Here is a 20,625-nt window from a genome sequence, read left to right as displayed (position 1 = left end):
CCATTCAATGATATTATATTTTCTGAATCTGAAAAAGAAGGTACTAATGAGTTAGTTATACTTTGAAAATAGTTAGAAAACTACACCAGAATATATCAATATTCATTTGATATTAAGAAATGCGAGAACTCCTCTTGTTGTTCACCTAAGTATAATTAGGAGGCAGCTATTTTTTTCGCAAAAAATGATGGATTTCTTTCACCTATAACAAAAGGAAAAGATGGGCATTTTTTAAACCTGATTCATATTTTAAAATCCTATAACAAGCTCAAGATATCTGGATATACATGATGCTCACTGTTTTTCAATTAATGTAAATACTTATGATCATTTTTACTGTTCTGAATGTAATACATACTCCAGGACCCTGAACATTATATACATAACTCAGATATAAGGTTAAAAATTTTAATATAACTTTATACACTTAATTTTATTAAAAGCTTTATACAAAGTCATCATATAAGTTCAAATTTTACTACAAATTATACAATTTCAAATCTGAGTTTATATAAAACAAAATTTATTTTATTTATTAATTTTATGTAATTATTTCACTAATGATTTATCAATTCAAAAATTCATAATTTAAAAAAAATTTTAAAAAAACTTGTCATAATTCAAAAATTAGTACTGTTGTGAAAAATACAAATGTTTCCACAAGTATTATACTAATGATTACGAAAATTTAAATCTAGGTAGTTTCGAACCTGCTGAACAACTTTCAATTAATAAAGATAGTCGATTTCATTTGATAAAGGTGCCGAAATTACGCTCTGAAGTTACTGATCGGATGATTGAAAAAAAATTGAGAGTGCGAAAATTGCTCGTATTCCATAAGCATCACTCCGATTACTATAAAAATTTAGGTGTAAGTAGTTCTGACCTTCGTGAATAATTTTCACTTAATAAAGAAAGTCGATTTCATTTGACTAAAATGCCGTAATTACGCTCCAAAATTAATAAATGAAAAAAGCAAATTTAAAATTAATATAATTATAAAAATATGCGCGTACTCTATAAGTATTACTCCAATTGCTATAAAAATTTAGATTCAAGTAGTTTTGGCATCGCTAAACAACTTTCTCTTAATAAAGAAAGTCGATTTCATTTGGCTAAAATGGTAAAATTACACTCCAAAGTTTGACGAAAGTAAAAAGAAAAAATTTATAAAATACCCATATCTTTACAAAATACAGGTAATAAAAACTGAGACAAAAGTATTTAATATGTGCTAATTTGTAAATTTACAAAGTTTTAAAATTTTTTTAAAGAAAAATTTTTTATATACGTAAATATAATTTATTATCGTTATATAAAATAAAGATCTCACTTGATTTAAAGATTATCACTGTTATACAAATACATATCTGACTTACCGAAAAATTACTAACAGGCTATACAAAATCAAACATATGACTTATTGGAAAATTATATAATAAGTTTATACAAAACTGGATCCCAGTGTTATATGTATTGTTTGGGGTCCTCATACTTCCCAACACTTTCTATTGTTATTCAATATAAGAAAAATTACCATCCAAAACAATGAGAATGACCAGTCAAAAAAAGAATTACAGTCAAACCTTGATATAACGAACCCTCGATATAGTGAATTTTTCAGACAACTATAATAAATTTCTCCTTGCTATAATGAATTAACCAATCAAATCTCTTAAAATCTTCACTATAGCCCTATAGCGAAGTTGAGGTCTGGAACTTAGGGTTCGTTATAACAAGGGTTGACTGTATATTATAAATTTTATTGATGATTTTTCAGTTGTGCCTGCATGCAATGTTTGAGTTTTAATTATAAATAACTAGGAAATACAATTAGAGGGCAAATATAAAGAAGTTGGATTCTTCATATATAACTATATATGTTCTTTCGTATAAATATTGACAGGGTTGAATTTGAAAATTAAACCAAGTAAAAGTTTCTAGAAGGGTGAAAATATTTTGTTTTATTGTATAAAAACACTTATTAATATTCTTATTTGCTTTTTTTTATAGGTCGAATAAGAGAAGAACTATTAAAATATAATTTTCATTTTTTTTATTTTTTATAAAGTTCTAAAAATTGGTGCAATATAGTTAAAATAAAGAACAATTTATTTTTATTTTCCAAAGTGTACATAGTTAAAATAAAAAACAATATATGCAATATATTACACTATTAATAAAACAAAGAAATCATATAAAATGAACTTTATTGGTAAATAATTGCAGCTAAAATTATGAACCTAAAAACTAATTCTATTCGTTATAATCAAATATCATGTGATATGTCAGATATTCGTAAATTCTCTCTTTTGCTCCTTTTAATAATTATGTCATATATATCACTAGGACCCGAAAATATATATATAGGGGTCAGATGATGAAAAAATTTTTTTACTATGAACTGTATGCATTTTTTTAGGGCCAGAATAGGACCCCAAACATTACATATACAACTCAGTAGCAACTTTTTTGCAGATTGACCTAAATTTCACAAAAAAAAAATCAGTTTTTTGTGATTATCTCGGCATCCAGTGGTCCAATTTATATGAATTTTTTTTTGTTTTGTAGCTCTCATCAAGCTCTACAAAATAAAAAAAATTCGCATGAATTGAATCACTGAATACTGAGATAATCATAAAAAAAATGGAAAATAAAAAAAGAGTATGGATTTTTTTTGGCAAAAAGTCAGTTGTGAGTTCTATAAGAGATGTTCAGGGTCCTGCCAGAATTATAATAATATTAGTTAGTTACTATAATAGGAAATAAAATTCTGATCAGCATTATTAAAAATTATTTAAAAAAGGAAAGATTTTTATGATTTTTTTAGTTCAAAATACGCAAACTCAAACCTAACCCTTTTATATATATTTCTGGGTCCTGTATTACTTTCTTAAATATATAATATATTATATTTTTGCAATTTTAATATCTTTTAATAGAAAATATATTGGTTAATTTTGAATTTGAATTTTTACTTTTATTATATTTCTAGTTAATAAAATTAAAATTATAAAGCATATTCTTTTTATTATAAATAATTTAATTCGTAATTCAGATAAGAATGAGTAAGTAATTTTGCGATTTTAAATGTGAGTGTACTTACATATATAAATCTATCAATTTTTAGCCAAATCATTTGAAATTTTTACTGAAAAAACTTTAAGATTGGCTCTATCATATCTGAATATTTAATGTAATATTTATAAAGCTCAAAAGTTTAAGAATAATTGCATAATAGGTGTAATAAGAAATCAAAAATAAATCAAGAAAATTTTTCATGAATTTTTTTAAAAAAAATTCTTGATTTATATTCAGAATATATGTTTTTAAGGAAATGCAATCTATTTTTAAACTTTTAAAATTAGTATTTAATTCGTATTCTATGTACCAATAGAGAAAATCACTAATTAAATTTTAAGTAAATAAAAAAATCATTTTTTGTGATTATCCTATGATCCAATGATTTGACTTTAGTGAACATTTTTTTATTGTGTAGTCCTCTAAGCTTTCTACAAAATAAAAAAAAGATCTTTAAAATTGGACCAATAGATCGTGAGATAATCATAAAAATGATTTTTTTCAGAATATATTAGATAAATACAGCTGTCCTCTGAAAAAACTCATTTTTTGCAATTATCTCACAATCTATTGGTCCAATTTTAACAATCTTTTTTTATTACATAGAGAAATTGGAGAGCTACACAATAAAAAAATTTTCATTGAAATTGAATTACTGGATCACGAGATAATTACAAAAACAAGTTTTTTTTTATTTTTTTCAAATTTAATTAGTGATTTACTTCTTATTTTTACATGAATCACAAATTAAATACTAATTTTAAAAGTTTAAAAATAGATTAAACTCCATAAAAACATATATTCTGAATATAAACCAAGCATTTTTTTAAAAAAAATATGTAAAAAAATTCTTTTTAATTTTTTTTTATTTTTTATTACTCCTATTTTGTAAATTATTTTTAAATTTAGAGCTGTTATAAATATTATATTAAATACTTAAATATAATAGAGCCAATCTTAAAGTTTTTTCAGCAAAAATTTCAAACAATTTGGCTGAAAATTGATGGATTTACATATGAAAGGACATTCACATTTAAGAATCGCAAAATTGCTTACTGAATCACGAATTAATTTTTTAAGATTATTAATTTATTATATTAATTAATTGATTTATTATTATATTTAAAAATAAAAATAACTTAAAATAAATTGATTTAAATTGATTTTAAATGATTTTAAATAATTTTTAATTCAAAAAATTCTAAGTTTTCTTGGATTTAAAACTACTTTTAATTATAAAAACTAAAAAAATATAAGCTAAAAATTTTGATTACTCTGTACTAATTATTATAAATTTAACTTAAAACTTTAAACTGACTTTTAAAAATTAATTCAGAACTAGAATTTAGTATTATTTATAAAAGTTAAAATAAATTCAATAAAAAAATTGAAATAGACTAATCTTTCCTATTAATAACATAATTATTAATAATTACAAATATGCAGTTTTATATACTATTATATACTTCATTAACAATTATTTTACTAATAAATATTTTATTACAAATATTTTACCAATAGGAAATTTACAGTAACTTTTAAATATTTATTAATATAAAAAATAAATATTATTATATCTGCAAAAAAATCTAGATTATAGTACAATTTAGCATTAATTTATTATAGGAAAATCAATAATGATTTACAAATTTTTTTAATTACTAACTAAAATCAACTTCAGCTTTTAAAATTAATGTAACATTATATATATATGAGTAAACCATTCTGCATTTATTTATAAAGAAGGATTTATTTTAAATTTCAAATAATATTTCCTAAGAAATTTTATGTACGAATATTATGTACATACAGTAAATTGATAATAATGCAGATTGCAGATTTTATTACTATATAGGGTACTGTATAAAATAACTTTAATTAAATTTGTAAATATCAGAATTAATAAAACTTTACAGTTATAGACCTTTTGCCTTATTTGCAGAATAAATGAATATAATGACATATGACATAATGCAATATCCGATATTTTACATGTTTCAAACTTTCAAAACCTTGTGACAGACAAATTTCGAACAGCATCTGGAAACTTAAATAAAATCATTGCCAAAAAGATTATGAAACAATCAATCTGTCAAATTACTAAAATTACATACAGTACAGCACATATAAACTTGATACCGTATTTTTTGTTTATTTAGTTTTTTAATTCTATATAAATATCAGATCAAAAAAAAGGGAAGGCAAATCTAAAAAAAAACCCCATCGTATGTTTAATTTTAACGAACCTAACCAAATTAAAGTTTAAATTTAATTTAAATATTACAATTAATTAAAAAAAAAAACTATTAATTTTCGTTTTTTTTTTTAAAAAAAAAATTTTTTTAAATTTTTTCTTGTTTCGTTTAATACATTTGAAACTAAAAGGGTTAATCGTTGCTTAATAAAGGTAATATTACAACTGTGTTTTTAGTAAATTCAGGTGATCAACATACAGAAAAATAATAAAAGATCTTTTTTTTTCTTTATTTAAAATGAAATCACGTTTTATCCAGAAATAGATCATAAATTTGGGCAAAAAAATATTAAAAGTATTTATAATCGTAGATCTGTAATACGAAGTTATTATTGGCTATGTTGATTTATTAAATATATTTTATACTATTTATATAACAAGACAAAAAAAAATGTATGCAAGCTTTTTTTTAAACGAAAAGAAAACGAAAATATTATTCTTAGAAAAAAAAAATTTTTTTTTAAAAAAAACAAACTTTCTCATTTTAAATATTTTTTTTAAAAATTTCTCATATTATAAGTTTTTCATTATAAGTGAAAAAATAGTAGAAAAAAAATGTCGGACTTGAGAAACCAGGCAGCTTATTCTTATCCTTCACCTGCGACAAATACTTTACCGAAAGCTGATATTTCACTTCGTGAAATATTAGACATGTATCGTGACAATCATGATCTGTTGAAACAAATTCTTACTGCTAAATCTGAAGAAGACAAAGTATGATTCTCGGTCTCTTATCTATTATTATCATTTTAACGCGTACTATTATTAAATACATTATCATTTTTTGTAATTAGCGTCGAACTGAAGAAGGAAAATATAAAACGGAACAAGTACGCTTACAGTATAAACAAGTGGAATTGGAAATATTAAGGGAACAGAAGAAACCTCCAACAATTTATACCGGAGTTCCACGTAATTATTGTATTGATATTAATCAAATCACCCATATTTTTAGATCAATTTTTAACTTTTTTATTTTTTTTCCCCTAATTTTTTTTATAGCGGTGAATACCTCTACACCAGGATTCAATGTGTAGATATTATTAATTTGTTTTATTTTATCTTTTTTTTTTAAAAAAAAAAACTTATAATAATAACAATCATAATATTTTTTAATTCTCTTGATCAGAAAATCTCCATCAGACGTGCATAGTCCATATTTATCTATACCACCGCCGATAGGTTTGCCATATTTTAACTTCTTTTTTTTTTTTTAGTATAAATTTGGATATTAAAAAAATTTTATTTTTTATTTATATAGACGCGCATTTTCCAGCAACAACACCAACAAGCGCAACACCGCGTTTATCCCCTCCTTCTTCGGCTACCACTGGCCATGATAGTGTATCTTATAATGGAGTTTCAAATCCACACAATCATTCCTATAGTCCGATGAATCAACGTCCTTCTTTAACACTTTCAATTCCATCATTTCCGATCATAACTGCATCTCCCACTGCTATGCATAATAATCATTCATTTTCTACTCCAACAAGCAGTATACCGGAGCATCCACAATCTGCAACATCTCAAACACACCATCATTATTCACAAAGTCCTACTTCTGTAAATAGTAATAATAAACGTACTAAACTTTCCGAATCTGAAGTGGATCATGAATATGTGATGGAAGCTCTAAGACAAAAAGTACAAAGAAATCAAGAAAATCCTGCAAAAAAATTCATGAATGTCTTAAAACCCAGAAGTGCTAGTATGCCTGTACCCCCATTAAATCAATCAAGTCCAACTCATCATCAGCATCATCACAATAATCGTGATCAACATAAACAGCAATCACCGCATCAACGTCAATCTCAACAACCACCAGCGCCATCACCAGTGGATTCTCCAATGGTACATTCACCAATTCCTCCTCAATTACCTCCCTTGAATGTTCATTCTCCCAGCATGAGTCAAGAACAAGTTGCCAAGACTTAAATTTAATTTGTATTAATTACAACCTTCATATTCGATTTATGTTTGTTTTTTTATTATCTTGATTTATTGTTATTTTTTTTTTTTTCATCCTTTTTTTTTTTTTTGTATTTTATTATCAAATTAAAATAATTATAGTTGTTGGTTTATATTTATTTATAAATATTGGAATTATTAAAATTTGAATTATTTATCTTGGCTGGTACGAGATAGGAAATTTTGGAAATTTATGAGAAATTCGAAGTGAATTAAGTAAATTCAACATCTCATTTTTAATATTTATCACGTTATCTATTCCATTCATAATTTATCTTAATCATTACTACTTCTACGTTATTTTATTATTTTTACCCCAAAACATTTCTTTCCTTATTTTTTTTAGATTTACGAATCAATATAATATGATCATTCTTTCCTTTAAAGGTTTATTTATTGAATGATATTTCTTTTTTGGAAAAAAAAAAAAATTTCATCCAAATTAAAACGCGTGTATATATTATATATATATTATATATATATTTTTTTTAAAAAAAAAATTGTAATAATAAAAAAAAACCAACTTTCATTATTACGTGCATTATACATCCTGTTTGACTTAATAACATTTATTACTACTACGATGACCACCAACCACTACGGTTAATTAGTTTATACCGGCACTATTTTTTCGCTTTTAGTTCAATCTATTTTAAGTATTTTTTTCAAAGCATCTCCATACTCAGTAACATGTCGTTGTAAAGCACGATTTGAAGCTATATTTATCAAATTGAATTAGTTAAGAAATCAGATAGAGTAGTACGTTAATATTTCAAAAGTTACTTACCCAAAATAGGTAATATCTCTTTCAAAAGCTGTCGCTTTGACATACCCTGAAGAATGTAATGTAAAATTAGCTTATCTCAAAAGCGTTTAAATATTTATACATTTATTCAGACATTACCATAATGAATGGGTCCCAATTCGATCTAGTTTGGTTATTGTTAATAAGGCTATCTTGTCTAAGTTAATAAATAAGAATAAGAACAAATTAATAAAAAATAAATTTTACTACTAAAATTTCATACCCATTGACTGGCCCAAGTAATTCCATACAAAGTTCATGTAATCTGAATTCAGCTCCTTCATCAGCCAGTTGTTGTGCATAGGCAAATAGCAAACGTTTATACTCGGTAGGAGAATTAACCATTTCCGAAGAAACAAGTTGATTCTCTAAATGTCCAATTACATGAGCTTTTCCCTGAGTATCCTTGCCTCCAGAATGTCTTAAATAGGCTAATGATCCAATATTTCCACCACGTTGCCTTGCCATACTTTCCAATGATGCTAAGATTGAACCACCAATCACTTCAGAAGTTTCAGAATTAGAAGGATCTAGAGTTGAATAACGAGGATCATAGACTCGAACCCAAGTTTTCATATCAAGATGATAACACCATGCTTCATTTATACTTGTAACCAATAAAGGTATTCCATTAGGTCTAACACATGCAGAAATAATGGAAACTGTAGAATGAAAGTCATCCGATAATATTGTTGCAGCTTGAAGAATAGGCGCAGTAGATACGGAAGAGACGATAGCCTTTAAATTTCGTAAATCCCTAAAATTAAAAAAAAAGATCACTTTAAAATTGATTTTTTATTAACCATTAAATAATTATTCTGTTACTCACCAAATATAGATTAGGCCAGTTTGAGTTATACAGAGTAAATATTCACGACAAATTTCTAAAAATGATGCAGCTGATTCAAGCATTATAACCGGCAATAATCTAAAAAAAATTAAGAAAAATAAGTAAAAAATTTGAATAAGTATTTTCGATATTATCGATATTAACAATTTAGAAATGATGTACAAACCTTCTACCAGCGCTAGAATATACGAATAAACTACCATCTTCACAAGCGACAGCAGAAAATTGAGAATGTCCCGTTAAAAGTATAATTGAACTTGGAACATAATCTATCCAAACCACCACTTTACCACGAGTACATGATATCTGTGATGGACCTAAAATTTATTTAAAAATAATTATTACATTGAATATTAAATAATTTGGAAATAATCTGATGAAATAACAAACCTTTAGCATTATTGTTAAAACACTCTAATTTTAACGTTGCACCATCTAGACGGTCTTTTGCTAGGTAATCTTTAACCTTGTGAGAGGCTAGTCTCACTTGCGACATTGTCACTGATGGTGGAACTAATCCCGATCTTAAGACATAACCTTCAGTTTCTATTACTGAATCGGCTCTTGATTTACTAAAAGATTGCCTTTTATTTGATTGAGCAGCTATTTCTGATGCAAATGATTCTTTTCTTTTGTTTCCAATAAGTATTGCAGGTATTCCACCAGCTGGTAATGCACGAGAAGGAGCATCTAAATTGCTTGCTTTATCCAAACTTACGGATTGTTGCTGCGATTGAGAAAATATTGAAGTATTAGAAAGATTACCATTTATTGCCGGTGTGCCAACATTATCCTATTTTAATAAAATAAGACAAATTAATTAACGACAGGAAATATATTAATCAAATACATATAAAAGTAAGTGTTACTGTTATAATATACAGTTGGCATAGGCATTGGCACGGGCATAGGCGGCCGAAGTGGAGTACCAGGAGATGATGTAAGCCTTTAAACAAAATCAAGGATTAATACACGTTATAAAATATAATAATAAATCATAATACATCACAAATGGTTTACCCTCTTAAAAATTGGGGTTGTATTCTTTTTTTGCCATCTTTTGTAAGGGTGATATTTTGCTGCGTTTGAGTATTAGTAGATCCGCTTGAACCAGATGCCATAGCATTCTCAATCTCCATTGGCACTGGCCCGTTACTTACGCCAGGTTTTTGCTGTGCAACCTGTCCGCTAACTGAACTTGATTTAATAGTATTACTATTTTCGCTTGTCATCTGTGATGGTGCTGATGATGGTGGACCATAATTTATCTTATCCTCAGAGATTATGACAGTTGGTGGTGGTGGCAATTCTTGATTACCGCTCATTAGGGCAGCTATTCTACCTGATGATGAAGTTTTATTTGTTATAGCAAGTGTTCCTTCCATAGCAAGTTGTGTCGTATTTTCCAATATTATTGGATCTTTCGGAACAAATCCATATTTGGCCAGAATTTTGTCCTATTAACAGTAAATAACATTATTCATATTTGCAAATAAAATGAAAATAATAATATTGACTAATTACATGTTCTTCCATTGATAACCGTGTTCCAAATTCATTATTAAGAAATTGTAAAACTACTACGGTACCATCATATGAACAAGCATAAAGATGTGTACCGTCAGGAGACCTAAATTAATAGGAAAGTGATTAATAAAAATTAAAATAATGAATTAACTATAAATCTTACCATGCTAAATCCAAAACACTATGATCAAACGGTTTTTGACAAACAAACAAAGGCCGCGCATTCCGAGTTACCCACACGGAAATACTGTGATCTTGGCTTCCTACTGCACATACACTGCCAACACTAGCAGAATCCGGATCAGCATCATCGCTCTCGGGTATCATGAAAATAACTGGATTAAATGACTAAATTAATAATTATTATTAGAATAAAGTCAACGTGTGTGTGTATATATAAAAACGTATGCGTATCAACTAAATTAAGATATAAAGTCATTGAATACTCACCACGACTTCAATCGCAGAGTCATGACCAACCAGTGAGACATCAGGCCTCCAATCATTTCTATTAAATATAGCAGCAATTGGAACAGGTCCTTGTGCACCATTTGCAGTAGCAACATGCGATCCATCCGGAGACCAGCTGCAAAAAAAAAGTATAATGATATGTTTAATTTAATCAAATAAGATTAAAACTTTTTATCAATGAAAATTTTACCTTAATCGGCGATAAAATGTTGTTGTGGGAGAACTTGTATATGGTTCGCTGATTTCCGCCTGTACTTTCCAATCCGACGTTCGCCAAACTTTGACAGTTTTATCATCTGACTGTAAATTTACTTGAAAGATCAAAAACTTATTCCCATTTATAGATCGGATTATTTTTTTAAAATTACCTCAGTTGCAAGGTATTCTCCCACAGGGTCCCAGGTCACACCTTTAACAAATCCTTGATGTGCGTCTAATTTATGCAGCTTCTCTATAAAATTAAATTAATCAATCAATTTACCCGGATGATTAAATTATATATGTCAGATACAGTAAACCCTTACCAAATTTTCTACCATCCCATATGAAAACCAAATTATCTAATCCACATGAAGCTAAATAAGTATTGTCTCTAGACCATGCAAGGTCCACGACGTCTTTTAAACGGTGATTAATTAAACAAATATTTAATTAATTTCAACATAAGAATTAATAATAAAAAAGCTATTTACCTGATTGATGTCCCGTAAGACGACGTACTGGTTTCCAATTTTCAATATTTTGCTCACCACTTCCAAAAATGCTTTGACCAGCCCAAGCTTCAGTTGATCTAAAACAAGGATGGCATTAAAAAATTAATAATTATTAATATGAAATAAATCAATCAAAAAAATATTACTTGTCCCATTCCCATATTAATAAAAGTTGATCATCTGAACCAGATGCCAAATAACGTCCATCTCTGTTAGACCATCTTACACAAAGAACCGAACCTGTAAAAAAATCAATCATTAAATCGCGTTAATTGGGCACAATAATTATAAAAATAATAAAGATAATATATATAATATATATAAGTGTTATTAACCGTTATGTAAACCCAAGGTACATAATAATGTCGGAAAATTAGGATCACGAGCTTTGGAACCATCGATTATAGGTATAGTACTCCATAATTTGATTTTATTATCTAGAATTACACGGTAATTTCAAGTATAGAAATTGTAGATTTTAAATTCTATCAAAAATATATCAAACGAGAAATCTATATCTGAAGTTGAAACTTTACCAAGTCCGCCCGTTGCTATTCTAGTTCCGTCAGGATGTACGTGTATTGAGAAAATCGAAGTTCTTTGGCCCTTATCATCTAGGAGAAATGACAAACAAACATTTCATTATTACTATTGTTGTTTCGATTAATATTGAAATAGTATAAAATAGTATTCACCTAAATGAGCAAGCCAGCTAGGTTTTGCTAAGTGCATTTCAAACGTATAAAAGTTGGGACAAAATAATAAAAAAAAAAAAATTGACACGCGTCAACTTTACAACGCGGTACAATAAAAAAAATGCAAAAATTAGAGTTGCATTAAATACTTTACCTTTTTATACAAGCTTTTTGCGAATGAACACAAACGATGAGGCTTGAGAGGCTTGACAGTTGAATCAACGCTTGTGGCAAATACGTCATGATTTTTGATAATGAGCCACGTGAAATTATATAACATGCTTGGATCGATTCATTAGAAAATAAAGAAACGACGAGAAATCTTATTATTATAAATCTTTAAAATTACTTAGAAATACAATATAATGTAATGAGTGCCATTCGAATTATTGTAATTAACTTTTTAAATAACCTCTGAAATTGGCCATTAATCACGTGATTTATAGATTTAGTTTTTTAACCTGATGCTGAATTGGGAACATCACATCCTAAAAAATAAATTCAGTTAAGAATATTAAATTCATTAAAGTCAGGGGAAAAAAGCAAGGTTTAGAAAATAAAGTTTTAGGAAAACTGAGCACAAAACTATTAATATTAATATTTTATAAAGTAAGAATGCTTGAAACATTATTTGTCCATGGTATCCGTATCGTATTCGCACTGCTTCATTTTTTTCTTATCATAAATAACATAGCCATAGTTTATTGATCCTCAGATGGCTAGAATATTGGGATCGACGCAGGGGTGGAATTTTTTTGAGTCGGTAATGTCGGTAATGAACAAGGGGATGATGTTGGAAACGCAAATATAATTCTTAACAATATACGTGATCACGTGAAGCAAATTGTTGGTGTTACGTGAAGTGGGATGATCTTACCACACCACCTCGCGTGTTACGAATATTAATAGTGTTGGTTACACTGCATAAAGGGCGTGACATTTTATGCAAGTGACAAATAGAGATCAGACCGCAAAAAAATTTCTAAGTCGCTGAGATAAATATAAACAACGAGGCCGCCGCCATCACGTGACCATGTGACAAAATCATCACCTGTACTACGCGAGGTGGTGTGGTAAGATTTACCCGTGAAGTGCGTGACAAATAGGGACTAACCGATACTAAAATTCTATTTTTAGAAGCGATGACTGATCACAATATACTATATTTAGCATGAAACGCGTTTTTTCGTTTTTACGTTTTTTAACAAAAATCACATGATGTGTACCGCGAATACATATTATAACGTTTATCTTGGGAAAAAAAAAAATTGATATTTTTCCTTTAATATATTAATCATTTTATTACTTTTATAATAAATACATTTTAAAATAATTCTTCTCACTTTATTTAATTTAATTTTAATAAACAAATAAATATTTATTGGTATTTGGAGTCAAGTACATTATTCCATAAATATTAAAGCTAATTTAATAAAAATCAATATCTAAGTAATCCTACACTTGCTAATAACTTTACTTAATCTCTAAAGGCTTGTTTCATATAACAAAAGCACCAAAATTACGCCGTAAAGTGAAAAAATCAGCCGCGTGCGGCACAGTAGTTTCCATACATATTGTTGCAAATATTATATTTGAGTGGTTCCATACCTGTTAAACAACTTAGTCTAAGCTACCTAAACCTATAACATTTAACTAAAGTCCTGAAATTACACTACAAAATAAAAAACAAATACAGCTCAGTAATTTCTTTTAAAAAACACCAATATTTGCACAAAAATAATATACATACTTGTTAAATAACTTTCTTCAAGCGCTAAAACCTTGTTTTATTTAGCTAAAATATTCACAAAATCTACAAAAAACGCGTCTATTGTAAATAAAAATTAACTATAGCTTTATAACAATATTCTACACTCTAGCTTTTCAAAAATATTTAAATTTTTTTTTGTTTAATGGATTTTTTAAAGAATATTTTAACGTGAAAAAAGTGGAGAGAAAAAAAGAAAACAGGGAGAGAGAAATAGTTTTGTTGTAACGAATAAACAATAAACAAATATAAACTGATTGTGCCACCGCGTCACACAAGTCACGTGGGGTGAAAAAATTTTGTGGCGATACCGCGAATAGTCTTATAATCACGTGATAAATCCAAAGTACACGCGCGTCACTTTGATTTAGATATTTCATAACTCACTTTACGATATTTTATCCAGCGATAAGGCCTTCTGTAAAGTCCACAGCGCATACCATGGTATTCAATTAGCTAAGTAAAAAAGAGTTCGTCTTCCTGCAAAGAAAAAAAAAACTTGATTTTACGCATCTACCATTGCTATTGGACCACATGCGACTGCCAACAGTTACAATAGTAGTAGGTATAAGAGACCGCCAACGGAGATTATAGTAAAGTAATTGGCAGAGAGAATAATAACGTGAAAACTCGGGATTCTTCACCCACCGGTGAAACAAGCCTTTTCCTTCGCCAATGATGAACAAGGGGCTATTGTTGAACCTTTCGTAAATTCTTGAAAAGACTTTCTATAAATTATTAAAGACTCTCTATAAATTATTTCCTATGGACAATGAGCACATAATCCAAAATCGTAGTCTTTTGTCGCAAAGCAACATCTTGACTTCGAAAATGCTGACGTTTTATGTATGATAAATTTCATAATTGAAAATATAGGTTTTTAATAGATCCTATTGAGCTACTAAGTAGCTTCAAAAAAAAGATGAGAAATAAAATGGCGCGTGGAACAGTGATAGATGAAAAGGGTAGATGGAGCGACCTTGCGCTAACACGAATTTGATCCCTTAAGAGAAAATTTAATGATAGTATCTCTTCGAAGTAGCAGAATTTGTTGCAGAAATTCTTGAAGATTTTGCGGAGGTGGATAAAGAAAGAAACGACAAATAATGAAGCTCGCATTGAAAAAAGATGAATACATAATGTACATCTGGAAAACTATCGAGAATCAAAACAAAAAGGAGAAAATTCTCAACTTTGTTCGATTTGTGAATTTGACATTTGATGTTGTAAGTATTGAATATTAATTGCATGATGAATTCATAGATACAACGGTTAGATCATGAGATTTGACATATTAATAGTAAATTGAGGTAACCGGTTCGGTTCTGGTAATCTAACTGGTCTTGTCTTCATAGAACTTAACAGTTAATAGTTTCCAAATAAATGAAAATTCTGAAAGGTATGTATGAGTGATGACTCTATGCGCATAGTCTCACCCAAGTCGGCGTGGGTGTATGTAACTTACTCTGAGCAAGGTTCTATGGGTAGGTTTAATCGGGACATGATTCCAAGCATCAAAAAACATTGTTTCTGTGGGCTATGTTTGATGAGCGAGGAAACAAGTCTCTTGGTCTCCGCTGGATTCGTTGGCTTAACGAAGGATAAACGAAGCTACTTATTTCGTGTATTGCCTATTGATTACTTGGTTTTTACTAGGTACCTACTTGTGGTTATAAAATAACTTTTTAATACCCATTTTTTTTCTAATCTTCACAGACCTTCAAGGAACTGATATGCGAAATTTCTTTTTGCTAATTTCGCTATGTGAATTTATACTCTGCGGTATAAATATGTGTGGTATTTGCATTGGTTTAGTAGTATCCGCTGTATTTATTTTTTGGGAACAAAGTAGTTAATATCCAGCGAATAAAAATCTTTTCGGCATCATCTATCTCAAATTAAACCGAGATCCCTATGCACAGTACCCCTGCAAAAACAACTCCACATAGTATATCCCCAGGAATAGTACCGGTTCCTCACACAGTACCCACGGGTACTATTCAATTTTAAAAATCAAGGTTCTTGAATAAGACCCGGGTACTGTATGCTTACGATACTTTGTCTCGTAATCTTATAGACGGTCTTGTAAAGGTCATGTATTCAGTAGAGGCTACGTAGATGGGTTTGTAGGCCGGCATGATCGATTTATAGTAAGTTGATGTACATTTATAATTATTTCATTTATGTTTATCTTCATGAGCTTCAGCTTCGTGAAAGGTACTAAAGTAGACAAGAATGTGATAAGTGATAATTAAAAGAAAACAAGTAATTTTGTTAAACATCATTTTTTTTTTATTTTACTTTATTTTCGTTTTCTCAGAAAAAAATAAAAGTAATATTACGATTTGTTTCTTTTCCGAAATTCTCATATAATTATGTCATTGTAATGTCTTAAAAAAAAATATTGTTCTTTCATTTATCTGGAAAGAATTATTATGATATCAAATTGATAAAAAGGAATTTTGTTTGCGAACAAGTACAAGATCAAAGATATTAAACACGTTTAGTATTAGTTCTATGAATTTGGCTTAACTGGCAATTTTAACGATTATATCATAAAAACGTAAATTTATGTTTTATTATGGGAACGACAATAACTATAGAGGGTAAAAAGTAATTTTTTTTCGATATAACAAAGTAATGTTATTAAGTACAAAATAAAAGTTTTATTTCCACGATTATTATAATTATTATGCTGTTTATGATGAAGTAAATTTTCTTAGTTTCATTCTATAATCAAATAGCAATTAAAAAAAATGAATAAAATCCATTTTAGTTATTTTTTGAAGGCAAAGTTCTGCGTGAATGATTGATCAGTTAAAAATATCAAACATTATCGTGCATTTTTTAATGCAAATGCAAATATCATGGGTAAATGACATACGATTGCATATTAAAAATTATTCGTTTTACTATGAAATATTTAAACAACGACACGAACTTTGGAATTTCTTCTTTTTCTTTTTCTTTTTTATCTTTATGGTAAACTCTAATCAGTCTATTGTAAAAATGGATCTTTATTCAAAAGAATGTACGTATAAAGCCGGAAATATTTTTAAGAAAAATATTATTTATTTATTAAAACGTGTATTAATAGTAAATATGCCAATCGAATATATCGAAATGAAAAATAAACTGAAAGAATATTTTGCCCAAGAAGCATCAAGAAGTTCACACAATTCTCATTATTCACATAGTTCAACCATAGAAATTCAGGATTCAACCGTTACGGTAAATTATATTATTGTTATAAGAATCTTTTTGATTAATAAGTAAATTTGAACTTTTAACATAAATTTATTAGGCACCTCTTATAACGACAAAATCTTTTGATACATTATTATTGTGTCTTGTGATTATAATCGGTTTTTTTATTTGGTATTTTTATTGCGATGTTTTATTTATAGTATATAGAATATATATAATTGGTGATATGAAATTAAAGATTAACTAACTTTGAAACTAGAATTTAGAAATTTCATTTTACCATTAATTAGTTATTTATGAATTTCGCTAATCCAATTTTTAATGTAAAGTGATTATACGAAACAACAACACGTGCCAAAATGGTGCTAATCCTGTGGCGAATAATTTAAACATCACTGTAATCGCCAGTGATTTGGAGTTTTTTTTCGCGGATCAAAAGAAAATTATCTGATTAGCAAGGCTTTAGAGGCTTTAGAATTATTAAATTGTAAAAATATAATTCGTGCATACATATTTGGGATTAATTTTACATTCCTCTGGTGAATTTCACCGGAACATGATTTATATGCATAAATTTAATAAATTTTATGGTGAAATTCACCTGCTAATAAATATTCTTTAGTAAGAGAAAAAAATTCTACATATTTTTATTCATTTATATTATATTTATATTATATTTTGATTATATAATGCTATATTAAAAATTGTAATTTTTTATTTTTTTTTCAAAATGAAAAGGTTTAAATTTTAATATAATAACTATAAATCACGTAATATGGTGGAAATCACCCCTAGTGAATTTCACCTGCAAAAAATCTGGCAATTGTAATAAAGTATATATCAAATTACTCTCCAGTTTTACAATATTTAGACATAATTGAATTAGATGATTGTAGTGTAGAATCAATATTAATGGTTTATATTAACAAAAATATTAATATAAATGATTTTTAAAAATCATTTTGGGAATAATGAAGCAAATATAATATTAGACTATTAAAATAGAGTTGCTATAAGATTAAAAAAATTTAAATTCATTTAATTCATTTATAACAGAAAACTATTGTATTACATCTTGCTAGTAAAGATACTGCAAAAAAGTTCTATATTTTAAAAAATAAAATAAAATATTAAGAGATATTTAATTATTAGTCATTTATATAAATAATTAATCTCATATTAATTCAAAATATATTAAAAGAATCAGAAAATTATTAAAACTATACATGCTGCCCAAATTATTTTGGGATGTCATAATTATAATTTAGGATGCCATAATTCATTCAGTTTATATATAATTTACTATGTAAAGTGCCAAAATAATTTGGGATGTCATAATTGAATTTGGGATTTTACTTATAATTAGGCTGCTCCAATTTAATAGTTTGTTTAACGTCCTAACTTTATATAAAAATTGAGGGGGGGGAGGGGATCAAATTAAGTAAACATTTAAAAATAAACATAGTTTTTTCTTTATCACTCAATGCATTTTTACTAAAAATACATCTTGGTTTATTACAGATAATGCAATTAATAAGTTTACGTATATTACTTTTATTAATTATACTACTAGGAATATTTTCTTTGGTAGATTCAAATGCACTGGAAAGAAATTCTTTTAAATATTATACAGATCGGTGATGTTAGTATTATAAGTCACGTGATATAACATATGTTTGTTTATTTTTAAAAATTTTTCAAAAATGAGGGGGGTGGGGTACGTTAAACAAACTATTAAATTGGAGTGGCCTTATGGCAGTCCAAAATAATTTGGGTGGCATGTATAATTAAAACTAAATAGCTTTTTTTATCAAATTCTTGAATTAGTAAAAAAAGCATTTTAATAATATAACATAAAATACTATACTAATACTTGAACTATTATCTGCTATTGATGAAGAATTTGAAATTGTTACAATATTTTTGGCTAATTTTTTCTTTATTTTATTGCTATTTTCAGAAATATTAACAATCTGAAATTTTGACTATTTTATACCAAATACATTAAATACATTATGAATATATACAAAAATTATGCAAACTTGAAGTATTTATATATAACTTTATATAAAAATTATTTTTGTCATTTTTTGAATATAAATAAAATTGAAAATATAAAAATTTGTACTGAACATACACTAAATATAAACAAACATACTGAACACACTGAACATTAGTAAATACAGTCAACTCCCTTTATAATCATTCTCATTATAGTACATTCTACTATATAGTCGCGCCAGTTGGATGTTGAAAATATTTTATTATTAAAATACTATTCTATATGTCGCGAATTTATCTATAGATACTTTATAATACCTATTTTTGAAAATGTCCATATTAAAAAGTACTGTTTATAGTCGCAGTTATGTAAAGAATACAGTCAACTCCCTCTATAGTACTCCCGTTATAGTCACATTCTACTATATAGTCACACCAGTTGAATGTTCAAAACACCTTATTATTAAAATCTATCCTATATAGTCACAATCTATCTATAGTCACTATCACACCTATCCTCAAAAATCTTATATTAAAAAGAACCGTTTATAATCACAGTTATATAAAGAATATATTAAATAACTTGGCATCTAATAATCGTGCAAAGATGTATCATAGCTTGTTAGAATCGTCTCACTGAGACGAATCGAATGGTGGTAGTTTTATCCTTTTCCTTTGCAAGTGTTTACGGCCGACCACCCATTGCCTCTTGGCGAAACTAATTCTGGCTCGCGTCCTATCATCTTCAATGGGCAACCATTATACCGAAAGTACTTAATTCCTCTGCAACAGCACCACTATACACATCCCCCATCGGGCCATTTTTGTACTGACCAAGCTAAAGACACGCCGCCTACTCATCCTATATCCATTGCATGACACGATACTCAATTTATTTAACGACCTTTAGAGAACATCTACTTTCATGGAGGACTTTCGACAGGTAACATCAACCATCTAGTACCCTTCCATACCACCATTTTAGGTACTAAGTCCTCACTCAAAGGCCACTACAGCCCGCGATTACCTAGCACCGATAGTACAGTTGTTTACCCCAAGTGGTATACTTTGTAGTGACCACTCAGACAGGAAGTAGCAGGCATCTGTCCAGGATCACCATTTTATGGTGGGTATCAACCACCAGGGATCACCAACCAGGACCCAAGGAGTAGGGAATCGAACCCCATAGCCATGCTACCTGTTCATGCGCACGAACACCTGCATGGTCCTGACCTAACAGAAGGTCTAACTACCACTAAGACATTGCACCCTCAGCTTTACC

The 20,625-nt window shown here is 28.0% G+C and overlaps 3 protein-coding genes across 3 annotated transcripts; 2 read left to right on the top strand and 1 right to left on the bottom strand.

The window, feature by feature from the left end:
- Positions 1-5,890: 5,890 nt before the first annotated feature.
- Positions 5,891-7,476, top strand: OCT59_000032 (uncharacterized protein; the record flags this gene model as incomplete). Its single annotated transcript, XM_066138552.1, has 5 exons — positions 5,891-6,049; positions 6,130-6,247; positions 6,338-6,368; positions 6,465-6,517; positions 6,597-7,476. The coding sequence occupies 5 exons, from the start codon at positions 5,891-5,893 to the stop codon at positions 7,271-7,273; spliced, it is 1,038 nt and encodes a 345-aa protein (XP_065988036.1). The 3' UTR covers positions 7,274-7,476.
- Positions 7,477-7,948: 472 nt separating this feature from the next.
- OCT59_000031 (uncharacterized protein) lies at positions 7,949-12,404 on the bottom strand (the record flags this gene model as incomplete). Its single annotated transcript, XM_066138551.1, has 20 exons — positions 7,949-8,022; positions 8,094-8,139; positions 8,211-8,268; positions 8,335-8,868; positions 8,941-9,039; positions 9,128-9,278; positions 9,352-9,754; positions 9,844-9,907; positions 9,982-10,418; positions 10,486-10,591; positions 10,652-10,836; positions 10,939-11,074; positions 11,150-11,259; positions 11,328-11,410; positions 11,484-11,576; positions 11,652-11,749; positions 11,819-11,912; positions 12,008-12,109; positions 12,209-12,286; positions 12,368-12,404. 20 exons carry the CDS (start codon positions 12,402-12,404, stop codon positions 7,949-7,951), a joined length of 2,988 nt encoding a protein of 995 aa, XP_065988035.1.
- Positions 12,405-15,241: 2,837 nt separating this feature from the next.
- Positions 15,242-15,987, top strand: OCT59_000030 (uncharacterized protein; the record flags this gene model as incomplete). Its single annotated transcript, XM_066138550.1, has 4 exons — positions 15,242-15,361; positions 15,491-15,534; positions 15,624-15,791; positions 15,951-15,987. The coding sequence occupies 4 exons, from the start codon at positions 15,242-15,244 to the stop codon at positions 15,985-15,987; spliced, it is 369 nt and encodes a 122-aa protein (XP_065988034.1).
- Positions 15,988-20,625: the final 4,638 nt, after the last annotated feature.

The sequence above is a fragment of the Rhizophagus irregularis genome, chromosome 1, assembly GCF_026210795.1.
Source record: "Rhizophagus irregularis chromosome 1, complete sequence".
Classification (NCBI taxonomy): domain Eukaryota; kingdom Fungi; phylum Glomeromycota; class Glomeromycetes; order Glomerales; family Glomeraceae; genus Rhizophagus; species Rhizophagus irregularis.
This window is presented reverse-complemented; position numbering and strand designations above follow the sequence as displayed.